The 23,768-nt window shown below is 39.2% G+C and overlaps 1 protein-coding gene across 1 annotated transcript; it reads right to left on the bottom strand.

The window, feature by feature from the left end:
* Positions 1–8,167: 8,167 nt before the first annotated feature.
* On the bottom strand, positions 8,168–10,817 carry LOC148023249 (anthranilate N-methyltransferase-like). Its single transcript, XM_087696291.1, has 4 exons — positions 10,347–10,817; positions 9,145–9,699; positions 8,856–8,920; positions 8,168–8,605 (listed from the first exon to the last, which is right to left on the bottom strand). Exons 1-4 carry the CDS (start codon positions 10,675–10,677, stop codon positions 8,318–8,320), a joined length of 1,239 nt encoding a protein of 412 aa, XP_087552417.1. The 5' UTR covers positions 10,678–10,817; the 3' UTR covers positions 8,168–8,317.
* Positions 10,818–23,768: the final 12,951 nt, after the last annotated feature.

Raw genomic sequence — 23,768 nt, 5'->3', positions numbered from 1 at the left:
ATATCTATTCATGCCCTCTCTTGATGCTATGATCATTACAATCACATGATTGAGGTTATAAGGTCTTAATTTAGTTGCATTAGCTTAAATAGTGATGAGCAATATTCTTGGACATCTCTTATTCTAGTACTACTAGATTTCTTTATCCTTCTATCTCTCCATGGCATTGAAATGAAAAACAATTGCTTGATTTCTACCTTTGCTCAATCTTATCACTCTCGGTTTAAAGTTAAACTCTTTACCATTCTTTTTCACTATTTTTACTACCTCCTCAAAGGTTGCCTAACCATATCATTTTCCACTTTTTTTCACTAGATATTTTTACTACCACCTCACAGATTGCTAGGTTTTTCACTTCTACTTTGAGTTGGAGTGGAGCCCTTTAAATTAGTAATGAAACTAACTTTTTTGGGCATAATAGGGGGTTTTACCTCACCCAAAGCCTTTAGCCAACAGATTCACAAGATCTCAAAAACTTGAAGAATCGTTCAACCTTCTTATCCTCTTTTTTCATGCATAAAAGCAATGCTGTCCAAACAACATTGGTATCTTCAACAAGAGTAACTTTTTGTCTTAGGCCTTGTTCACCTATCTAAGTAACAATGGTTCCTTAAATTCTCATTGGACTCTCCTAGACCATGTATTCTATTAAGCATTCTCTTTCGCTCCTCTTATTTTATTACAAAATACAATTTCAACCACTTATGTGTTTTGAGGTCACTCTGTCACAAGCCGTTTCAAAATCTTCTAGAAACTAGCACACATCCTCCTTCTTTGTGTCGAAGAATAGCATGAACTTCATGCTCTGAAAGCCTTGAAGAAAAGATCTACAGTGTGAGCACTAGAAATATGTGAGGTACTAATAAGCTTAAACTATTGCATGACCTTGTTTGCCCCTCTAAGCACAAATGCAAGAGTAGAGCTTCTACCTTCTAAGAGACAGAACCCATGTATATGGGTCAGTCCCCCGTATACAACTTATTACAAGTCCATGAGAAAAAGGAAACTCTTTACTTATAAGGAGAAATACATGGGATAATGTAGGGTATCAAGCACAAACAACACTAACACATTCTCTTTGTTGGAAAATATGACTTCCTCAAACTTAGATTCCTCATGAATAAAACCACAATCCTCAAACCGTAGGTGTAAAATGAGTAGTACCATTCTTTAGAGCGCTTGAATAAAATAGTGATGTGATATAAGAAGAAAAAAGACCCAAAGTCAATATCACAAGAGACTTGAAATCTTAAATCCTAAAGCTCTCAATGTTGAAAAATCTTCTCTCAATCCAGTATGGACCTTCAATCACGAACCACAAAGATTCAAACATTGGCTTCTCTAGATACATGAACCCTTGAGCTCAATGAAGATTGACTCACCATAGCTTATGGCAATGGATGAAAGTGATGTCCTCCTCTTCTCGTCTTCTTGGCTCTCACTCACCTTCTCTTCTCAAGATTGGGCAACACCCCTTTTCCAACGAGAACAACTACCAAACTTGCTCTCTTCTCCACCCAAGTACTCACCCTCACTTCTATCTTCTCACCTCTTCAAATTATCCACTTCCCTTCATAGAAGTAATCTCTCCCTTCTTCAAGACAAACACATATGTGGTGAGTATACCTCTTCCTCCCCTCTTCTTTCAATGCACAAGCCTGTGGTGTCCCTCTTCAAGAACAGTGCACATGGTCTCCTTAAAATTTGGCACAACCTTGTATCCACCACTTGTAGCCAAGAGCCTCTCGACTAACTTTCATGATGGCACCATCAACTTGGAGATCTTCATGATCATTTTACTCAATGTTTCCACTCTATATTCTAGCCCCCCAATGGCAAACTTGGCTCTATGTTTGGGTTTAATAGCTTAGGAGGCTAGCTATAGATTTTTGGTGCCACCTTTTGATCTCTTTGGGTTGCCACTTGGGTCTTATTTGATGGGTTGAACGTGCTCACATGTTGTAATTTCCTCTCTTTAGCATTGAGTAGTACTAATTCTGCTCTCCAAAGGTTTTAAGATCTACATCTGATGATATACTAAGGATGGAAAAATGGTAGGGTTTAAGCCCTCTGAAATTTTTATTATGTTTGTGGCCTTTATGATTGAGTGAGGTAGAGTCAGGTCAGCTCTTTTGAAGTTCCCTACTACACACACTTATTGAACTAACCCTTCCTTCTGTCCTTTCCAATGATCAAGGCATGGGTTGTTACAAGAATCACATCTCCATTAATAATTCTAGTTTACTAAGGTGGTTACTTCAAGATTTTATACCTTCCCACTACTCTTACATACTCTCTGTGTATGTCAAAAATAAAGAATTCTACAAATCATAATGGCATTCGTGCCATATGTGAGTTAGGCCTATTGATTTCTTAAACCCATAGAGCTTCCACATGCGTATTATCCCAATCACGCCTAGAGGCAAAGGTCATTTCTGTGAAAATATTTATCAATGTTTTCTTTATAGGTTTTGCGTGGCCATTAGGTTAAATATAATATGGAACTAAATAACTTGATTTATGAAGTGTATCTCTTGGTCACTCACTATCTGAATGGGGCAACCAAATCTAGAGATGACTTTCTTCCGAAAGAGCTTAGTCATTATCCTAACATTGTTCTTTTGAGTGGCCCTATCTTGAACCAACTTAGTCACGTAGTCCACAAAAATGATGGTGTATTATGCTTGTGAGTATTACACTACTAGACTCATGGGTCCCATAAAGTCTATACCCGATTTCTAAAAGGGTTTGTGGTAAATGGTTGGTCTAGTCTTTGTCTATTTTGGCAAGGACTTTGGTTCATTGATACTCATCATCACAATGCTTAGCATAGTGTGCCACATCCTTAAACAAGGTAGGCCACCATAGTTATGATTCTAGCGCTTTTCTAGACATAATATTTGCTTCAAAATAGTCTTTTTCTATCCCTATGTGTGCTTACTTGAAACAAATCCTCCATTTTTTATTCACACATGCATCTTCTCAAGGGACCACTTTATTTTGATCTATACAATTGGCTTGCAATCATTTGTGATAGGATAAAATCTTAATAAGAAGGAGGGAAAGTCTTACCCCCTTTACTGGTTGTTCATGTAATTCTTTCTCCAATAGATGTATAATATTGTCTACCTAGGATGTGATATGATCTTTAAAGAGTTATGTCTTTTCATGAATATTGAATAGGTGTATGTCTAAAAGATTGCCACCAATCTCAATTGGTTTTTTTCCTATTGTTATTGTAGACATGTAATTGGATATAAGTGTTATTTTTATTTGTGCATGATCATTTAGAATGTAGATCCTAGCAATAATATAATCCATCTATGTAATGTAACCAACTTATACATAGGTATAAAAGACCATGAGCTTTATACACAATGAAGGCCCCAATAAACCTTGTTATATATAAAAGGTGACTAGCACTAGAAGTAAGAATATGATTAGGTTAGAATAGTGAGCCTATTAAGGTAGGAAATAATAAAGCAATTGACTAAGAGATTAACTAAGGACTATAAATCCTTGATAACAATATTAAGACCATCAATTAATAAATGCCAACTAGCTACTATAATCTAAGACAAAGGCCACCATGCATCATCATCACATCTCCACTAGTTGTTTGTGTGCATCAACTGCCATGTTGAGCTATGTAATAAGCAAATTGTCTCTCTCCTCTACGTTGGAAAATAAACTCTAAGACTGCAATCCATCATTACATATGGGATCATCACCATCATAGTTCATAAGATGATGATCATCCATTATCATTAAAACTATCATCAACTTCTTTTCCAGATCAAGGCGGCTTAGAAGTAGCCCCAAATTGGCATGTGAAACAAGCCATCAAGGACAAAAACTATGACATAAAGGCCTTGCGAATGTCATTAACATATTCCAGCCACCAATTTACCATTCCCCTTTAACCTTGGGATGATCTCCATCTAGATCAACAATAAGATTTGGAGAAGTCTACAAAACATAGAGAAGATGCTCTAAAGAGGTTGTTCAATTTGGACAAAAGGCTGCTCATTTTCTCCATTGAGTTACTATCTCTATAAGGCTAAGAGAGAAAGGGGTAGAGAGTAAGAAGAGAGAGAGGTAGAGAAGGTAAGGTAGAAGAAAGAGATCGCAATAATATGATTATAGTTTCATGATTACGTTATAATAACATGTTATTAGCATTGAACTTTATTAACCATTTGAAAAAAGCTATGTGTGTAATCTTTCCAAGCTTTATCAATTACTTATTGGGCTTGGTGGAAATGGTAAAATCCTGATTGGAAATAATCTATAAATAATAAAGTTGCCAAATTGTTGCCTTTTGCTAGGTCAATCTGTTTGGGTGTACATCCTTGCTTAGTGAAGAACTCCCCTATGGGAAAACTTGAGAGTACCTTATGCCTTAAGTGGATAGTTTTTAGAAAATTCTTATGAGTTAGATTCCATTCTTGCCATAGAAATACTTAAGAACATTGAGCCAAAGCCCATGTAAGAAATATTGGGTTACATGTTCTAATTTGAGCAAAAGGTAGTCCTTGATTGTTTGCTCATTCTACCCCTTCTCCCCCATCCAGATTGCAATTTGTCTTCCCAACCATCTATATGTGGTTCTCTCTCTCTCTCTCTCTCTCTCTCTCTCTCTCTCTCTCTCTCTCTCTCTCTCTCTATATATATATATATATATATATATATATATATATATATATATATATATATATATATATATATATATATATATATATATATATATATATATATATAGCTTCCCTCTCATCATGTTTATAAGATGAATAAAGTGATATGTCTAATAGGATAGTAAATATCGACATCATTGTCTTTGCACTTATTGGTATGCCCATCTGTACTTTTTTTTTTCACACATCAATCTATGCAACAATATGCAAATTGGTGTACTATGATCGATATACTAACCCTTATTTTGGTAGACTTTTGACGGATATTTTGGTGCCCCTATCCCAATGCACATTCCAATGGTTGGGCTTAACATTTTATAATATTTTCACTTGTATTTGGGTCGACCCAATATACCTTTCATCAATTGTAGTTAAGCTCAAGAGATGATATTTGAAGTTTTACATGCCTATCTATGTGTTGAAGAGGTTAGTTTGAGATAATATTCAGTCTTTTCCATGCCCATCCATGTGTTGAAGAGGCTAGTTTGAGATAATTTTCTATCTTTACCTTGAGGCAAAAAGAACAATGTGTGGGGATGTCTTTAACACAAGGTAAGCTCAAGCACAATATGGTTACTATGTCTAGCATATGAGTATCAAGTGTCTTCAAGACTTATTAGCATCTAGGAATATTTTGAGGTAAATTTTGGACAATATGAAGTTATACAAAGGATTTATTAGCTCCTACACAATGACTAGACTGTGTCTATGATTCTCAAACCAAGTTAGAATGTTTTCCCAATGCAATAGGTTAAGCATGAACCTTTATAAGTCCTGAATGATAGTCTAAATGCCTTGTACTCAATAAGTCTAGATCTTTATACAATAGTATCTCCATGTATATCCAATCCTATAATCAAGCCAGCTCCTGATAATGCTCTACTTTTATGAAGTGCACTCAATCTTGCATCAATATGTCTCAGATCCATCCTCTTAATGATTCAAACTATAGCATTAAGCATAGAAGCATACTTGAAGCCCTTTGAGAATATGTCCTAGTTGACATCAAGATTTGTAGTTTGGATTTTAAAAGAAGCCTCAATGTTCACTTGATCCAAGGAAGGCAATCAATAGAAGCTCCACTTGCTTCTACATATCTTTAATTTGTATCACATGATCTTGCAAGTGAATGACAAAAAGAAGAAGAAAAGAGGGAATGCTAGAATCAAGTGTTGCATCATCATCATCATCATCATCTCTCTCTCTCTCTCTCTCTCTCTCTCTCTCTCTCTCTCTCTCTCTCTCTCTCTCTCTCTCTCTCTCTCTCTCTCTCTCTCTCTCTCTCTCTCTCTCTCTCTCTCTCTCTCTCTCTCTCTCTCTCTCTCTCTCTCTCAAGCAATCAAGCTATATGGAGTAGGGAAAAGAATAAGAAGATAAGAAACTAGAATCTTACAAAGTTTTCATGACCAAGAATGAGATCTCTATTCATTTTTTAACTTTAAATTAATTGCATGGAATTACATCAATCATTGACACCATTAAGCTTTTCTCTTATGTATTGTCCATTGCAATGCCTAATAGTCCTTTTGACTTGTTGATGAGAGCTAGATTTCTCATACATAGATGTCTCCAGATGTACAGACTTACTTGTGGATTTATACAACTTACATAGACTTTGTGAATTGCATGTGAGACTTGCAACTTGCTCATAGAGCTAGTTTTTACCTACAAATTGATACAAATTGTATCAAAGTGAGTGTGGCACTTTGGTTTTATATCAAACATTATCAATATGCTATGAGATTATTTAAAGATGTAAAAAGAGTTTGCACAACATAATAGTTAATTACAAAACTCTTTTAAGTAGTATTAGAGCCTAAAATAACTCTCAAATTTAGTTAGTTGCTTTTCTACTCACTCAGACTTCTCCATTTATTTTTAGCATTTCAAATTGTAACTCCTAGTATGTTACTTAATATTTTTAAAAGCTACTATTTTTTATATCCTTTGAAATTGGTTAATAGTTACAATCTACTTCAAGGTGCCATTAACACAAATGAAAACCAAGCTAAAGCTCGAAGAGTTACTATATAAATAATGACCCTAGAATAGCCTAAAGCTTGGCCTTTTTGAACTCAATGATGGCATTACCACCTTGATAAATTGTCAATTTTCCCTTTTGCATAGCTACCTTCATCTTAGCAATCTCACTTGGTATTGCATTAAGTTGTGTTGGTTTGAGCTTATTTGCAATCCCATTTTGATTGCTTCATAATGGATTGGCTTAGGAATGTGGCCATGCTACTCCAAGGGTATTATCACTATACCAAACTTCTGAATGTCTTATTAGTGACCAGTTTTCTATAATCATTTTTTGCCTAGCTCCTTAGCAATAGTGTAGCATTCATAAACAAATGATTTTTTTAAATAAAAATGAAAAAAACCTTGATTGGACTACCTTTTTACAACTCGCACACTTCTAAATTTGAGATACCAAGGTTCGTTAAGGTATTTAAGTTTGTGTTAAGTAAGGCCTTTTTTGTGTAGCTCTTAACTTTTTCATGTTTTAATGAAACATCAATAAAAATTAACATACAATATAGATATAAACAACATCAAGTATGCATGATGATGTCAAGATATGATGCAACTCTTCTTAAGAAAACTAAAAATAATGCAAAAGCATGCACAATTGACTATTCATCACTTATAAATTTGTACATGTGCCACATGGAGCTTCTTCCACTAAAACCAAAAAGAAAGTTTTTATTTGAAAGCACATTTTCTTTTAATTAAATAATAATAATCCCTCTTAAACTTGAAGTGATCCATAATTTTCACATCCTATGAATACCTATCCATAATATACAACTTTTGTGTGCATTGATCTTTTTAGAGTTGTTTAAAGGCATTGAAGCTTCATCCTTTGTCACAACTAAATGCCAAGCAATAGAAACTAAAAGTCAAAATCACCAGAGGCTTTCACTCAAGTCATGCTACATTTCCAAAAACTAGAAATTTAAGGGCCTCATGGTAAGTCTTTTGAAAGTCAAACTTGCAAAATCATAATGGTCGTCAACAATTTCTTTTGGAAGTTTCAAATGGTTAATGTAATTCAAACTTCCTAAATCTTAATAACAATCAAAGCAAACTTGATAATGTACAATAGCACATTTGCCTTCACAAGATTTGCCATAGCATTCACAAAAAAGTGCACACAAGACATTTCTTATAATTTAAGAATTGTTACATTGAAAGTTCATAAATATTCCATGTAGAGATTATTTCTAAGAGATCTTTGATTAAAAGAAAACTTATTCAAATTTGTCATTCTAAAAGTTCATAAATATTCCATATAGAGATTATTTCTAAGAGATCTTTGATCAAAGAAAACTTATTCCAATCGCACATTTGACTTCACACAATTTACCGTGACATTCACAAACAATTGCACACGAGACATTCATTGGAACATTTACATTTAAGAATTGTTAAATATTCCATTTAGAAATTAGTTCAAGGAGATCTTATACTTTGAGACTAGAAACAATTCCTTCATTATGAGTAGATATATTGGCCCAAATACTACACTGCGGTAAAAGCTAGTGTGAGATTATTACTAGGTTAACAGCTTTTACAAAATCCCACATGAAGACGTGGTTGGATGTTGAGGCAAAATCAAACTATTTCAGAAACTCTAATACAACATACTCATTGATCAAACATGCAACTTGCACCTTTTTGAAACCAGAAGCAATTCCTAATTGCTTATAATCGTCCACAGTGCGTACTTTACTTCCATGTGAGCTCATCATCAAGAGATCATATTGATGAGCCAATGCTTTCTCTCTTAAAGTATCTGCCACTGAAGTCTCTGCTACTATCACTTTACCGCTCTCAGACTTGAGTGATTTATGGCAATTCCTTAGAATCTTTATGCAATCATCATCCTCCCAATCATGCAACACAGCCTGCAATTTGAAAAGAAAAAAAAAAGGTTTTTGCAATCTTATCAAAGGATCCAAACTCAAATACCTGTAACAATGACTTAAAAGTTTCTACAAGATAACAAAATCATTCCTATATCTACGTTGATTACTTGATACTATTGCTTTCATCAAATATAATCTGAGCATAGCAAGATAATTGATTTTACAGATGTGGACCTCCAATGCATGTGCATAAACTTATCTTGGAGACTACAAATTTATGAAAACGTACCTTCATAAAAATTGCATCACCCAATGGAACATCCTCCAACATGTTTCCTCCAATATGTTGTATTCCTACTCCAACCATCATGTAATGATTGTTAAACATCAAATTTCTACTACTTCCCAAAATAACTTTTCTATCATCTATGCCTATTGTCCACAACATAAATGCAACATTCGCAAGCCCTTCATAGTTAATTTTCTATAATTGCTAGATGATGGCCGGCATACAACTCCACATGCACTCATCTCTCTCACAAAGATCACAGATCATATTTGTAAATCAGGCAACTTACTTGGATGGGGTGGAGCTGAGGCCACAACATGGGGCTGATCATAATTGATGCCATGGATGTGGGGATACTTGTCAAGAATGTGCTTCAAGGCATCCCCCGTGTGGCCAGCCACATCCACCAAGCATGCCCCATCTTTATCCAAATCCTTGAAGCCCTGATAAACTTCCAAGAGCTGGAACATAAAAATGGCATTGAGGCTGGCCATGACAGGGCCGAGCTCGTGAGCATGCTGGGCAACATGCTCAGATACCTTCTTGCCAACGGATCTCTCAAATCCACTGCCCCCTTCTACAATGACCTTGTCAAGGAGGGTGTAAGCAGGAAGTCTTTCGATGATGGATGTCATGAGCCACTGTCCAACAGAGATCCCTGAGGCATCACTGAGAAAGTACTTGGCAGCAGGAAGGAGAGAGTATTTGCGCACTTTGTGCTTGGTGTCAGGGCATTCTTGACCCTGTGCATCACGTTCACCCATCAGCAAAATGCTCTTCTTTTCACCTGCACCATCACAATCATCCTCTTTTCCTTGCTTTATCAGCATCAAGTTCTTCTGATCTGCAGTGTCATCAACAACAAAATCATCATCAATTCTGTTCATAAGCAATTATCTTCTTATTGTCATCTGATACATAATGTTTTGATAGCATCATGCTTTTCTCCTTATCTGCATCATCATTTTCATCATCTACAATCACAGCAGCATCTAATCTTCTTTTTCGATAGCATCAGTGTCAAGTTCTTTGATCTGCACTATCATCATCAACAACACCGTCCTAATTTTTCCCTTCATCAGCAGTAATCCTCTGATTGTCATCAACAACTTAAGTCTTTGATAGCAACATGCTTTTCTCCTTTATCTGCATCATCTTGATAGCGCCATCCCCTACTTCTTATCTGCATCATCATGCTAACCTCGAGAAAACGGCTATCATAAGATCATCTTGGTTCTTGGCATCATCAACTTCATATTCTGTTCATTATCATCATGCTCTTTATCTGCATCAGCATTCTCATTATCCACAATAACACCATCATATAACCTTCGTTTCTCATAGCATCATGCTATTCTTCTTGTCGCCATCATCATTCTCCCATCGAGGAAAGCACCATTAGATCATCGTCTTTTCTCTTAGCATCATTATCTTCTTCTTATCTGCATCATTATTATTACCAACAAACAGCAATAAAGGCATCGAGGTTACCATCATCATCCACTGTTGTTGCCTCTAAGAGAGCGTGGGAGTGGGATGCTGCTGTGTCTGTGGACAGGAGGCACAGGACGCGGTCGAGCATGGCGGCGGCGTCTGGGTTGGTGACGTGTGCAGGAAGGAGCTTCACGATGTCGTGCGCGGAGAGAGCGCCGTGACCATCCTTGTGCGCAGCTGCGAGGACCTCGAAGACGCCGATCTTCAAGGCCGCGTTGAGGGCGATGGGGAAAGCCAGGAAGCAGCTGTATCTCAGCGCACCCAGCCATGCCTGGTCCTCTGAATATCCACAATGAGGGTGCTCTCGGATGCCTGATGATGAACCCATTAGTAGATAGGCTCCACTAATCCTTTCTATTAGATTGCCTTTGATGAACCCACACTCTTAAATATTTTGACTAATTTTGGAATCAACCAAACCTCTCTTCTCTAGACTCTAATCCTCTCATTAATCTTCTAGATAGCAAAACCTCTCTTTTCTAGACTCTATCCTTTTCTCTAGTCTTGTAAATGATACTTTTTTAATGTGTAGTATCAACTCCTTCCACTTATTCCTTGTGAGGAGTAGAAAAATCGACTTCAACACAATAACATTTTCAAAAGTAGAAAAATCCAACTTCATAACAACACATTGTAAAAAGTACTTGTGAGGAGTAGAAGAATCCAACTTCAAAACAATAACTAATGCCACATGGCATACAGTATTTGTTCATAGTCAATCATTGAATATGTCATTGGATTTTAAACATGTGAACTTGCCATTTTATAGAAAAGGAATGGGCATTCACTTTTAGTAGAATATAACAATAGCACGAGAATTGAAGTCTGTTTAACTTTCAAAGAAAGCATAACAAAATACCATTTCTTTTCAACAAAAAAAAAGGCATCAAAAAAGTTTATTTTCCACAAAATGCCATTTTGAGTGACCCAAGGAGCAATTGTGGCGTTGTGTGGTGGCTATGCTTGCATGATTTTTTTTACATGGATGGTTGCAAGTATTGATATTTGAAAACTCTCTTTTTCCTAAATCAAAAACACAAATCCCATATTGGTAGGGGACTTACACCATGACTCCTAAAGCTTCTTCATGATCTCCCACTTGATGATGTTTGGAAACTTCTCAATGAATGCTAGATCTTCCATGGATGGTCATCCTCTCTGTTTTTGCACTTTAGTTTGTTCCCAGACAACTGGCCACCAAGATGCATGTCTTTGTTGCTTCAATAGGAAATACCCCACCACATAGAGCTTGCATCATGATGGTATTATGTTTCCACCATTGTGGAATGAACTTCTTGTAGAAAGTGGATTTAGCAATGAGGATCTCCAAATCTTCAATGGTTGGAGGAACTTTGCAAGCATCCATTTAATTCTTCTCAGAAAGAGAGGCTCTACAGATGCTCAACAAAGGGTTAACAGAACCATACAAAAGGTCATCAGAAAGCCTTGAGCTTACTTAAATCACTCAAAACCATCAAGAATCAATCAATAAGTTTCCAAACATTCTAAAACTTTATCAGTCCTTACTCCAACCCCTCATACAGAAAGAAACAGAGCAAAACAAAAGGTCAATAGACTCAAACAAAACCAATCAGACATTAACAGGACATCAACAAAACATGTTAGAACATCATATCTCCACTATAAAACATCATGAGCTTCTCAAACCTAATCAACCTCATGCAAAACACTCTCAAAGATTTCCAAAACAACTGAACGTCATACAAAATCCATCAAAAACCAACCATTAAGTCCACAAAAATAACAAAAAACAACCAAAAAATCAAATCATCTCAGCCCTCAACAGTTATGTAAGTATGTATGTACATATATGTATTTTCATGCTTGCATGCAAACCTCTCTCTCTCTCTCTCTCTCTCTCTCTCTCTCTCTCTCTCTCTCTCTCTCTCTCTCTCTCTCGTTGTGTGCATATGCTCGATCAATCCATGCAAACACAAATATTTCTTTGTTTGTCAATTTAGCTTTGCATATGTTTTTTTCATAGCTCCTTTAATATTGTTGTTTCAAAATGTCACCAGCTTTGTGTCCATTGTCAAGAGATCCAATTCTAGAGTTTCAAAGATTATGGTTGAACTCAACAAGAGTCAGTTAATGACATAGTGCATGCCTTCATTCTCAACTATGAAACTTGCAATTAGGTCTTCCTGCTTTGCAAGGGCCAAATCAAAATGCCAGGTCTACTAGATTTCATGCTGAGCATCTTTCACTAGGTGCATTAAGCTGAGTTCTTTCAATTCCCTTCACTCCAAGAAATGAAACTCCTTCTAAATGCCTTAATCTTGCTTTGTCCTTTGAAGGTGTGCATGCTAGCCCAATAGAAGAAGTGTAGTATGCAAGAGGACAAATTTCTCAAATACCTCTTGCTATGCAACATGTACCAAAACTAGCTTTCAATCCTAAGAATGGTGGGCCACATTCCTTTCTCCATGAGATACCTCGAGTGGGAGTGCATCTTGCAATGCATGTGTTGTGTCATCGTGCCCTTGGATTGCACATTATTGTAGAGATGAACAAGTTATGCTCTTAGTGTCATGCAAGGATATGGGCTTCCAAGTGTAGGAATGGTGGTGGACTAACTATAGGTAAGTACTATTGCAACAATGGAAGGTATCATTGCCTTGCCTTTGTGAACCTCTAGAGCCCTTGCATGGTATGTTGATTGATGAAAATTGTGAGAGTAGGGAGTTCAAGAAATACATACATGCCTATAATGCTGCACTTGCTTTTGTGTACTTGGGTGCTAAGATAGATAAGTCTTTGTTGGTGAGTCTTTGTTTGGTGGTTGGAATGGATACACCTTTTGAGTGCATGGCTCTCTGTATCACCATATTGGATCTATGGTGCCCAATATCAACAACCATGCAAGACCAATGTTAATGTTTGCCCAACTATATGTGTATGATACTAAACATGAGCTTCAAAATAGAATTTCAATAATGGAAGGGCTTAACTCAAGCATATTGGCAGAGTTGCAAGCAATGATGCATGATACCAATGTGTACTTACGAGCCTTTTGAATTGTTGGCGAGATGCTTCTAAAGAACCCTAAAATAGAGATAATGATGATTATTGTAGAGGGACGTGTAATGTCATGATAATACTTTGTGCTAGGCAACTTAGGTTGCAATGATTATGCTGGGTCAAGGTAATGATTGTACCTTGCAACATTGCAACATAAATGTTTTAATGAGGAAGGGCTCATGTGTCAAAATGTCCAACTTGCATTGAAGCTAGTTGCTATTGTTGTATATTTTATTATTTCCAAATGGTGAAGATGGGTGGCACTTGAAAATCCCTTACTCTATAGTGGATGACAGTGTAACTCTAGAACATGTGCCCAACAAAGATTGTGTGATACAAATGGAGTATTTTGCATATCGACTTTAGGTGCGAGATGACTCGGTTGTGTGCATGTTGCAAGGCAACAGATTATGGGAGACATGTTTTGGTAAGAGGTGCCTATTTTGACAATTGTTGGGTTGTGTCTTATAACCCTTTAAAGCTCACATTAATATGGAGGCATATTCTACCATTTAGCTATGTACCTTTACAAGTATATGTACAAAGGGCATGATTGTGTAACAATAAGGTTTCAATATGTTAGGAGAAATGCATTCAATGTAGAAAATGGTCCCATTGTAGTTGAATCTGTAGATGAGATACATATGTACTTGGATGCTAGATATGTTTCAGCATCTGAAGCTTACTAGAGGATTTTTGAGCACCAGTTGCACAATGAGAAGCTTAATGTCATACATTTGCATATACACTTGCCGAGAGAAAATTTCATCACCTTCCATGATAGTGATTATATAAGACAGGTAGTTTCTAATGCTAACATGGAGTGCACAACTTTGATAGAATGGTTTGTTTGCAATCAAAGACATCCTATTGAGGCTCGAATTACACTCTTAACCTTAGTATGCATATAGGTGACTTATTTACTATGTATAAAAGAGACCTTGAATGCCATGTGAATTTCATGTGAAGGGTGGATGTCCTAGTTGTAGAAAGCGTACGTCAAGTCAATTCTATTTTTGGAATAGCGATAGTATACCACCACTGGTACACGCTAGAATAAGATGGGCAAGGCACGGGCACCTAATACATGGGAAGCTTACCACTCCCGTGGTCTGTCACTTCTCTACAACTAATTTTCAAAAAACAATGCAGATACCGATAGTAGTGCTTGTGAACTTTTTCAAACTTCAATAGGGTAGAGAGAGAATGCATCTTTTCAGATCTATCTTTGATATATAATCGAAATTCTTCAAGATGGCCCCAGCTTATTAGGATTGTAGAGGTTGTAACCTGAATGTCTATATCCATTTTTGAAAATCTGATGTTGTCTGATATGATTTCTTCATTCAAGAAATATGTGATTAGTAATATTTAGGATAGCGGTTGTTCTTGACTATCTATGATGCGACCCGAAATCTTGTACTAGTTTTCTAAAAATTGAATGTCATTTTCTTTCATTTTTTATTTAGGAAAGGAGAATATAGATTGTAATATTTTTCAAGTGAGCATTTTCCTTCTATTGTCTACAATGTAACCTGAATTTTTGTACTCTTTTCCTAAAGAATATTTGTCGTTTTCTATCGTATTCTAATTCAAGAATCTATGGGCTAAATTATGAGTATTCAGAGAAGATTTTTGTGTTGGTCATTCTTGTTTTGTTGTGGTAGAATAGGCCAATACACATCTTGAGGCCAACATATTGTTGTACCAAGAGTTCCTACATCACTGGATTTGGAATTCTATAATAGAAATTTAGACAAAATGAAAAAAGGGAGATGTTTGTGGGTGCATCTATGTTGTTTCTCCTTTGACGGGTGAGCTCTACTACTTAAGAATGCTTCTCATAGAGTATTGAGGTTGTAGGTCATTTAAGAACCTGCATTCGTACAATAGATGTGGTTTTGTATCCTACTTTCACGAAAACAAGAAAGAAAATAGTTGGAATTTGTATGTGGATGCTCAGTAGTAGGATACGCGGGATACATGGTGCACTGAAAAACTCCTATTTGTCCAATTAGCAACTCACAGGAAGTTGGTGGACATAGTGTTCTTTACAACATACACAATTGAAATCATTAGAAGTGGAATTACTATGATGATGGCACCACAACAATCCTCAGAAGAATGAGTTTTGATACCTTCAGAATGGAATATCTTCCCCTCTGTAGTGGAATGAAAGTTGAATTTAGAGACATTGAAAAGAAGGAAGTAGAAGAAATGTTGGCAAGAGAGTCCTCGAGAGAGTAAAGCACCTCTGATTTGGTTTTATGGAGTACAGACAAACTGGTTGGAACTAACTCCCTGATGAATGATGCAATCAAGAGGCAAGCACTAGAATGAGTCCAGAGGTACATGAGAAGAGAGAAGGCAAAAATCAAAGCCGAGAATGAGCTAGTAGTAGAAGCCTCTTTTGATGCCCTAGCAACACTCTTTACAAAAGTCCCCACGGCAACTCAAAGGTCCCCTTTCTAGTCAGATTAGTCCTAGAAATATTGACAAGAAAATGTAGTCCAATGAAGACCTTGATCTTCATGTAGCAAAGTTCATGGTAGTGTGTGTGGCTAACAATGCCATAACCCCCGAGCATTGGTTGGCAATATTCCCTGCCACTTTCAAAGGTGCAACATTTCAATGGTACAAGAAACAAGCAGCATGAACTTTTGGCACATGGGACGACCCAAAGTTGGCCTTCCACACTAAATTTAGGCATGAAGAGTGGATATGCGAGAGAGGTTCATGAACCTAAGTCAATCTGGTGAACGAGTGGAAGCTTATGTCTCTAGAATGGAATCTATATACTGAAGAGATGGACTAACCATTACTTGGATGAAGGCATCTAGAAGGGAGTTTTCCTTAGAGGCCTACAACTAGAAGTTCGCAAGTTTGTGGAATTGAGAAGACCAGTCGATCTGCAAGTTGCAGTGGAAGGTGCAAGACTGTATGATGAAGTTGAAGCAAGGCTGTTGATGACCTCATGAATAGGAGTCCTATCTTCTCCCATGCCAGGAATGGCATACCCACCAAATGTAGTCCCAGTGATAGTTCCCTACCCTTACCCTCAGATACAAACAATGTCGCAGTATAGTGCATCGAATCCACAGTGGCCCGCAGACGATGTGTACCTCAAATGATGGTTCAACCACAATAGTAGTGGCCTAAAACAATTCCCCTAATGACTACTATACAACAATAGTGGAACCCTACTTGGAACCAATAGCCCCCAGTCTCAATAGGATCTTTAAATCAAAACCATAATAGAGGACCCTCTAGATCAACTCAACAAGTCTATGCAGTGATAACAGAAGCTTCCCAAAACCCTACTACAAGTACTCTAGGAGGTGAAAATTTGAAGGACTACCTATCCAATTAAGTTTGCAAGCATCAAGGAGTTGATGGATATGATCAGAGAATAGCTACATGCGCTGAAGGTTAATACAACCAATGTGGGAGCTTTCGCTCAACCGCCAAGACCCACGGACCTCTTATTGTTCAAGCGTTCCAAGCCGAGCACTAATGGCTACCTCTCACATAGCTGACGCGCAATGCCTACCTTATGGGTGTAGTGAGCTTACCTCCATGTCAATCGAGTTACCTCCTCTCCCGCGCACTCTGGTAGCTCCACGATCCAAGTGCAAGCTTCAAGCAAGCTCCATCCTCAAGCTCCATGCTCCAAGCTCTATTGCCGCGAGCAAGACAAGAGAAGAGAAGAGAAGAGAAGATGGAGAGCTTCTCCTCCCCGGGTCCCTCACCCTCACACACACTCCCTCACACTCTCACACTCCCTCTCTCAAGCACAAGCTTCAAGCAAGCAAGAACAAGAAGAAGAAGAAGAAGAGGAGAGCCACTTTTGGCCACACACAAGAATGAGCTTCTCATTTCACTTTTGGCTTTTATACATGCCCTACTCCTCCTTGGGCAGTCATCCCCTTTTTACATGACCGGCCATTGGCCTAGGACTGGGTTAACATTACCCCCCTCCTGGATGAGTGCTAGTCCCATGGCACTCTTCGTCAAAGGTAGCATGCGGAGCTTGCACCGAAGACGTGGGTGGAAGGGACTGTTGTGGTTTGCCTTGGAGGAGTTCTGATGTTGGTGCGGATGAAGGTCATTGGTGGCACTTTGCTATTCTAATTGGCTGGTGATATGATTGTTGTAGGTAGCGATAGGGCTACTCTTTGTTGGGAATGGTCACTCATAGCTGGCACGAGTGTTGGTGTTCTCGGGATGCTCATGGTGGATTCTGCTCGTGATGATTCTCTGGTGGTCTTGCATGATGAAGTAAAGGACAAGAAATCAGAGTTGAGTGTTGATGTAGAGCTGACGGCCCTTTTGTTGGAGTCTTTAATACCTGCAATTGGAAAACCTCTCATGTGGTCTCTCCCTAAGGGGTAGTGCTAGTCTTCTTATCGTGCACAAGACATATTTTGATTAGTTTGGGAGAGAGGTCGAACTCTAAGCAAGCCTGAAGTATTGTCCTGCACTTGAGGACCCAAACCGTATATAGGTTATCGTGTGAATATTAAGTGAATACACGTGCGTATTTAGGTATTACTTAGTTAGAAGACTATCGGCTTGGTTCCTTGTATAGCAATGGGTCAGTGAAGCAAGGGGCTAAGTTGATGGAAAAATTTGTCGATGAAGACGGGTAGTACACTTGAAGATTGCTTGAGACATCATTATGGTCTTGTCAAGGCAATGTGGCATAATTGAGCTCCTTGATGTCTTAGCTTCTGGTAGCTAGTGGCTACTTGTAGTGCTTGAAAATTATGGTGTACTTTTCCATTGTCTTTCATGCCTTGCTTACCCCTGTTGATTGTAATGGCATTGAGATGGAGTGCAAAAGAATTGTGCAAGTGGTTCAGGGTGATAGGTCTAACCATAGGCAAGGCGAGCTCCCTAGGTATGTCCTGCCCTTGATGTGCCCTGAACAATTGTGGGGGATGTACAAAGGGCTAGGGGATTAGGGACGGAGCCAGCCAACCAAGGTCATTGGGCGTACCTAATTTGAGGACCCCTAGGTGCGGTGCTGTGATCGTGTGCTTTTTTTTTCTTTCTTTCTTTCTTTCTTTTCTTTTCTTCTCTTTTTTTTCTTTCTTTCTTTCTTTCTTTCTTTTTTGGTGGAAAAAATGAATACAACTAATGCCATACATTGAGGCTATTAGCCTTTCATTTGGATTGAGAAATGTTGGGATCCAAAGGCTATGAAGAATGGATATTACAGAGATGATTGTGTCACCAGCCTTGATGCTAGAGGAACTGTTATTGGGATGAAGAGATACACTTGAGATATTGCAAACCTCTTTGTAACATGTGAGACATCGAACAATTGAGGTAGCACTTGGAGTGAGCTGTGTAGGACAAGGACAGAGCATCTTGCGAATTGAATCCTGGATGATGAAGAGACGTTCGCCCTTGTTGAGAGCGTGGCTCCTGCCCAAACATAGAGTTTGGCCAAGGAGGAGGTAATCGATGATTATGCTTTGGCCATGCTCAGTTGCAATATGTGCTTTCTGCATAGGTGTCCTTGGGTTCTCATCTAATGGCGCTTCCGTCATGGCTTTTGTTTCTTGGTATTCATGTCACTTCCTCCATAATGGTTCTTTGTGGGATTGGTGGTCTTGTGGTGACTTGGATATTAAACACTTCTAGACATTGACTTGTGTCATTCTGCATTCACTTGGAAAGGCATGAGAGCACATGCAAGTCACATGCTTCAACCATAATGAAAATGTCCAGCTAAACAAGACATCGCCAACCTGAATCCCTTAGTTTTGACTTTATGTGTATCACCTGCACTTGGTCATCATTGCTCATGGGGTGTGTTGGCCTTTACTTCTTTTGGTATTATTTACATAGTCACAAAACACGTTGCTTATTTATGTACATGTTCATGAAACCATGTCACTTCGTGAGGGTAAAAACCAATTGTAGAACTTAGGATTGTACTCGAGTGTGGCACACATATCTAGCTTTTGTGGTAGCCTACTTAGCAATAATAAATATTTGGCAACATCGAGTAGCATGGTGCCTTGTCTGAGTCTACTGGAAACATGTAGCTCCTCCTCAATGAGAACTTTATCAATTAAAGGGCTCTCTAGGCTAGTTCCAGCTAGGTCCATATCTCGAACTGTAGCTAGAACTCGAAATGAAGTCGGTGCCACATAGGTCAGGTCTCTTTGGGACCTCCGCCATTTGGCCAGTCGCTCCTTTGAGACTGTCATGATTTGGGCTCCAAGTTCGGCCATTGTAGCGCGGTTTTCAAACCAACATTTTTCAAACTGGCTGCTACCCTCTGATTATCGCTTTAGTTGCTCTATCTCTAAGAGATTTGGTTGGCAGAGCATTTCATTAAATGTCACGGTTAAGCGTAGTTCATCAGCCTCCTCATCAGAGATGATGTAAGAGCTTGTCATAATGTCCGTCAAGATATTCTTGCTCTTCCCACCATAGCAGATAAGGTAAATATTCCTCAAGCTGCTCCCTAGGGAATGTGCCCATGTCTGCATGAACATAGACACGTGCGAATAATTTCAGTTTAGTGTCCCACTCGGTCAAGCACTCTGCGACATCTCTATGTTCTATGAGGGCTTGCTTGGTTGCTATCTCATGAAAAGTTCTAAGGGTTTCCTTAGGCTTTAGCATAGCTGGGGGTTCAAGCCTAGATGAGGAAGATTGATCAATGCCAGGATTGCTTATGCCTTCGAGGTTTTCATGTTTCTCCTGAGGCTTTATGGTAGTTGTGTCATGGTTCTCCTCAGATGTGACCGGCGTGGTCTTAGCATCCTATTGTAACAGTGTTGTATCCACTCTTGACTGCTCAATGCGAGTTTCTCTATCAGTGGATTGAGTGTCGCAAGCAACAATTGATGGTTATTGTTGCTTTGATTTATCAGAACACATGGATGTGTCTGAGATTTCACCGTTGTTAGGAGAGATGGCAATGGGTTTATCTAGACGCTTTGTTCATCATTTCTTCAGTACTCTTGGTCCCAATCTTCTTGTCGTCTGCAGTAGCTTGCAATTGTCATTGTTTTCGTTGTTTTCTTCTCTTTCTCTTGGACACTAGAGGTGTATCCTTTAAGGACTCAGGATCCTGAACTAGGTCAATAGTTGATGTGCTTGGTTGGGCCTTAGCATTCTCTTTCTGTGGCATGTCATCATGGGATTTTGCTACGACCTCACTAGGTTGAACAGCCTTGCTAGGTTGCGATGGTTCAACTGCCTCTCTTTTTGGAGAGTCTAGCTGTCCAGCTAATTCTCCTCTGTTCAGCCCCGCATTTGATTGCTTTGACAGTTGCTCCTGGTTAGGCATTTGCTCTAGATTTTTGTCCTTATCTATTAGAACCTATCTCCATTGCTTCTTGTCAAGGTGAGTGTTGTGCTTAGAGCTGTTGTTCTCTTGCTCTAGAGGTTTGGGTGACTCTAGTGTAGAACCATGAGATGGTTTAGGGTTTTTGTCATGTAGGCTTGGAAGAAACCAATTGAAGAAGTCAGGGTTGTATTGATGGGAAGCATAGAGATCTAGGATTGCAGGGTCTTGAGTGAGGCAGAAGACATATGCGCTGACATCAAGTACCATGCTCCCTACTCCTAGCCTGCTAGCCACATGTAGATCTTCTTCTAGAAGCACTTTATCATACAAGGGATGTTTTTGGACAGTGGTAGAAAGCTGGACATCATGGGCAGTTTCCAACACTCTCAATGAGGTCGAGGCAACGTATGTGGAATCATGTATTGATGTCCAAAGCGCTTTCCTTTGCTCAGCAAGTGTCATTAGGCGGTGGCCAATTTTGGCTGCCAAACTTTGGTTGGAGTACCAATTTTGTGCAAAGGTACCTTGTCCTTTCCCTTTTCGTTTGATTGCTTCAAGCTTTTCCTTGTTTATCTCACATAGAGCTATATAAAATGAGGGTGTCAAGCGCAATTCTCTAGCTGTGGCTTTTGGGATGTCCTTCATGACTTCTTCAACAATAGCTGCATAGTAGGAACAAACATGTTGCTACTCATACCAAGTAAGTGGTTTAGCTATGAGCTTTGTGTGCTTTGGTGTTGGCCTTCCGATGTCCACATGGACGTATGCACGTGTGATGGCTATCAGCTTGTGATCAAGCTTCACCACGCACTTCATCTCTGGTTCATTGGTCAGATGCGCCATTTCTTTGGCCAAGTCTTCGAGAGATTTATCCTCAAGACTAGGCTTTAGGTGCTTTGGAAGGATTGGAGGTGTCAAGGATGTTTGTTGCGACATCTCTTCCAAAGGTGAATTGCTAAGGAAATGTTCCGCAATGGGCGTTGTCACGGCCAAAGGTTGCGACTACTGTGGTCCTTGATTGGAAGTAGTGGTGGCTAATTCAGTGGACTGGCTACCATTGGTAGACTACGGTGTCAAGTCCTTAGGCAGATCAGAAGTGGTCGTCTTTTGTTGCCCTTTGCACATTCACTTGTGCAAGTTGAGCAGCGGCACAAGGCTACTGCTGCCGTGCTTCCCGTGTCCATTTAGGTGAAGAGGATGTACGATATTTGGGACTCCTACGTGGGCTTGGCACTGACTAGAGAATTTGCTCGTGATTGTTAGACAATTTTGTCATTAGCTTTGTTGAGCAACCAGCCTTATCATGAGCAATGTTGTGCCTGTGGTGCTCATTATCCTCTTGGGAAGTCAAAGGCTACTTGGGCACTAGTGGACCTTGTGCATGCTCAACAATTACCTCTGATATCTGCTTGCTAAGCATGCTAGGTTGAGGATCTACTTTTTGATAGGTCATGTTTGGTTTCTTGATTTCAATCGTGAGGGGCTTAATCACTCCAATATTTTTGGTTCGAGACTTGGATTTTCGTTTAGGTTTCCTCCTACGCCTCTTTGCTTTTGACATAATTTGGGCTTCTAACAGAGGTGGTTTAGCAGGGGGTTTTGGTACCCAAATCCTTTGGTTGCTTGCATAATACCCTTGAGCATGAAGCAACGCCTTGGATATCCATCGCGGTGTTGTGCCTAGCTCTCCGTTGATGCCTTTGTCTATAAGGCTTGGGCTTCTTTCATGGTCTTCTATGATATTTGTAAGTCCAAACCCTATCCTTGGCGTTGTCTCCTAACCTTTTTGTTTCAAGTATGGCCTCACTCACTGGTTCTCTCTGTTCAACCTGCGCTTGTATCAACTCTTTCAACAACTCCTGGCTCTCATTACTAGGCTTGCTTGGTATGTCAGAATGCTCCTTGCCCTTCCCTCGAGGTTTGGTGAGGCCACCCTTGCTAAAAGTCGTGATTATCCTCACATTTTGTAGTGTTAAGTGTATCCTTTGTGCTATATAGTCGGCTTCACACTTCGTTGCCTTTTTGAAGGGCCTTCCTAGGAGGATTTCCTTTCCACAATTCTCATTATTTGGAGGAACATAGAACAGGACTGGTAAGCTTTCTGTTTTAATAGCTACAAGGATTCTGCACTTCCCTAGAAGTGCTTGTGGGTGTTCCCCGTAAGGATTAAGAGTTGCATCAGTCGGTTTGAGCTCTGGTTGACCTAGTAGAGTCCATGCTTTTTAAGTCAATATATTGAAATCTGCTCCTTCATCAATCAGAGCATCGATAATATGCTCTCTTTTCGCAGTGAGTTTGACCCTAAGATAAGCTAGTGGTACTATATCCTCGTCTTCCGGGTCTTGGCTTGTAAATTTAAGCCTTCTGACAAATGCCCTTGCGTCCCCAATTGCACGACCAGATGTGGATTCTCCACCAATGTCTTGGGTCATCTGTGCAGTGCTGCTCAAGGTACATCTCTCCTCAAGAGTGTCATGTCTAGTCATCTTCGCATTTGTAGCTTGCCGATGTTGCATTTTGCTCTGACTAGACACGGTCTGAACACAATGTCTTTGTGTTCTCGTGGTGTGGCCTTTTTGCCCTTGATGGCTAGATTGGCCCATTGATGTTCTAGGGTCTCTTTTTCTCTCTGTTCGGGTATGGGCTTTTGGTTGCTCTTTTGCAAGTGAGAATCCATGCTCGTGTAGAGCCATTACTACACTAGGGTCTAATTTGGAGGGCCTGTCATGGCGTGTGTTTTCTCTCCAACCTACTTGGGGGAGGTGTGGAGGGGGCAGGGGGCAGAGCCCCCTCTGTGGGGGTCCGGGGAGGAAGTCCCCCTCGGCCCGCACGGCTGTTATGGTAATCACCATGTGCAATTTGGAGGACCGTTTATAGCCAAATTTTGAACTGCTTACTCTAAGTTTCAGCCCAGTGATGGATCTGTGATGTGCCTTTAGCTCTACGTAGCCTTTGGGATCAATTTCGGGGTTTAGATGTGTCAAAATTTGTGTCCTAGATACCTGTTCGATTTTGACAATTTTCTGTCGGATTCTCAGATGTCCGATTTTCAAGAGTCCAATTAT

This window comes from Lygodium microphyllum, chromosome 16 (genome assembly GCF_053477565.2).
Source record: "Lygodium microphyllum isolate KBCC chromosome 16, Lygodium_microphyllum_v1.1.10, whole genome shotgun sequence".
In the NCBI taxonomy this organism is placed as follows: domain Eukaryota; kingdom Viridiplantae; phylum Streptophyta; class Polypodiopsida; order Schizaeales; family Lygodiaceae; genus Lygodium; species Lygodium microphyllum.
Note: the sequence above shows the minus strand (reverse complement) of the source record. Positions and strands in the feature narration are given on the sequence as shown.

What these genes read in the sequence shown, in the direction of transcription:
- LOC148023249 (XM_087696291.1), bottom strand. Translation starts at nt 10,677, where the DNA reads ATGGGTTCATCATCAGGCATCCGAGAGCACCCTCATTGTGGATATTCA. An exon ending in AACAACAGTGGATGATGATG is followed by an intron (nt 9,700 to 10,346) that starts GTAACCTCGATG and finishes ATGACACTGCAG; the next exon opens with ATCAGAAGAACTTGATGCTG. An exon ending in CTCAGCTCCACCCCATCCAA is followed by an intron (nt 8,921 to 9,144) that starts GTAAGTTGCCTG and finishes TGGTTGGAGTAG; the next exon opens with GAATACAACATATTGGAGGA.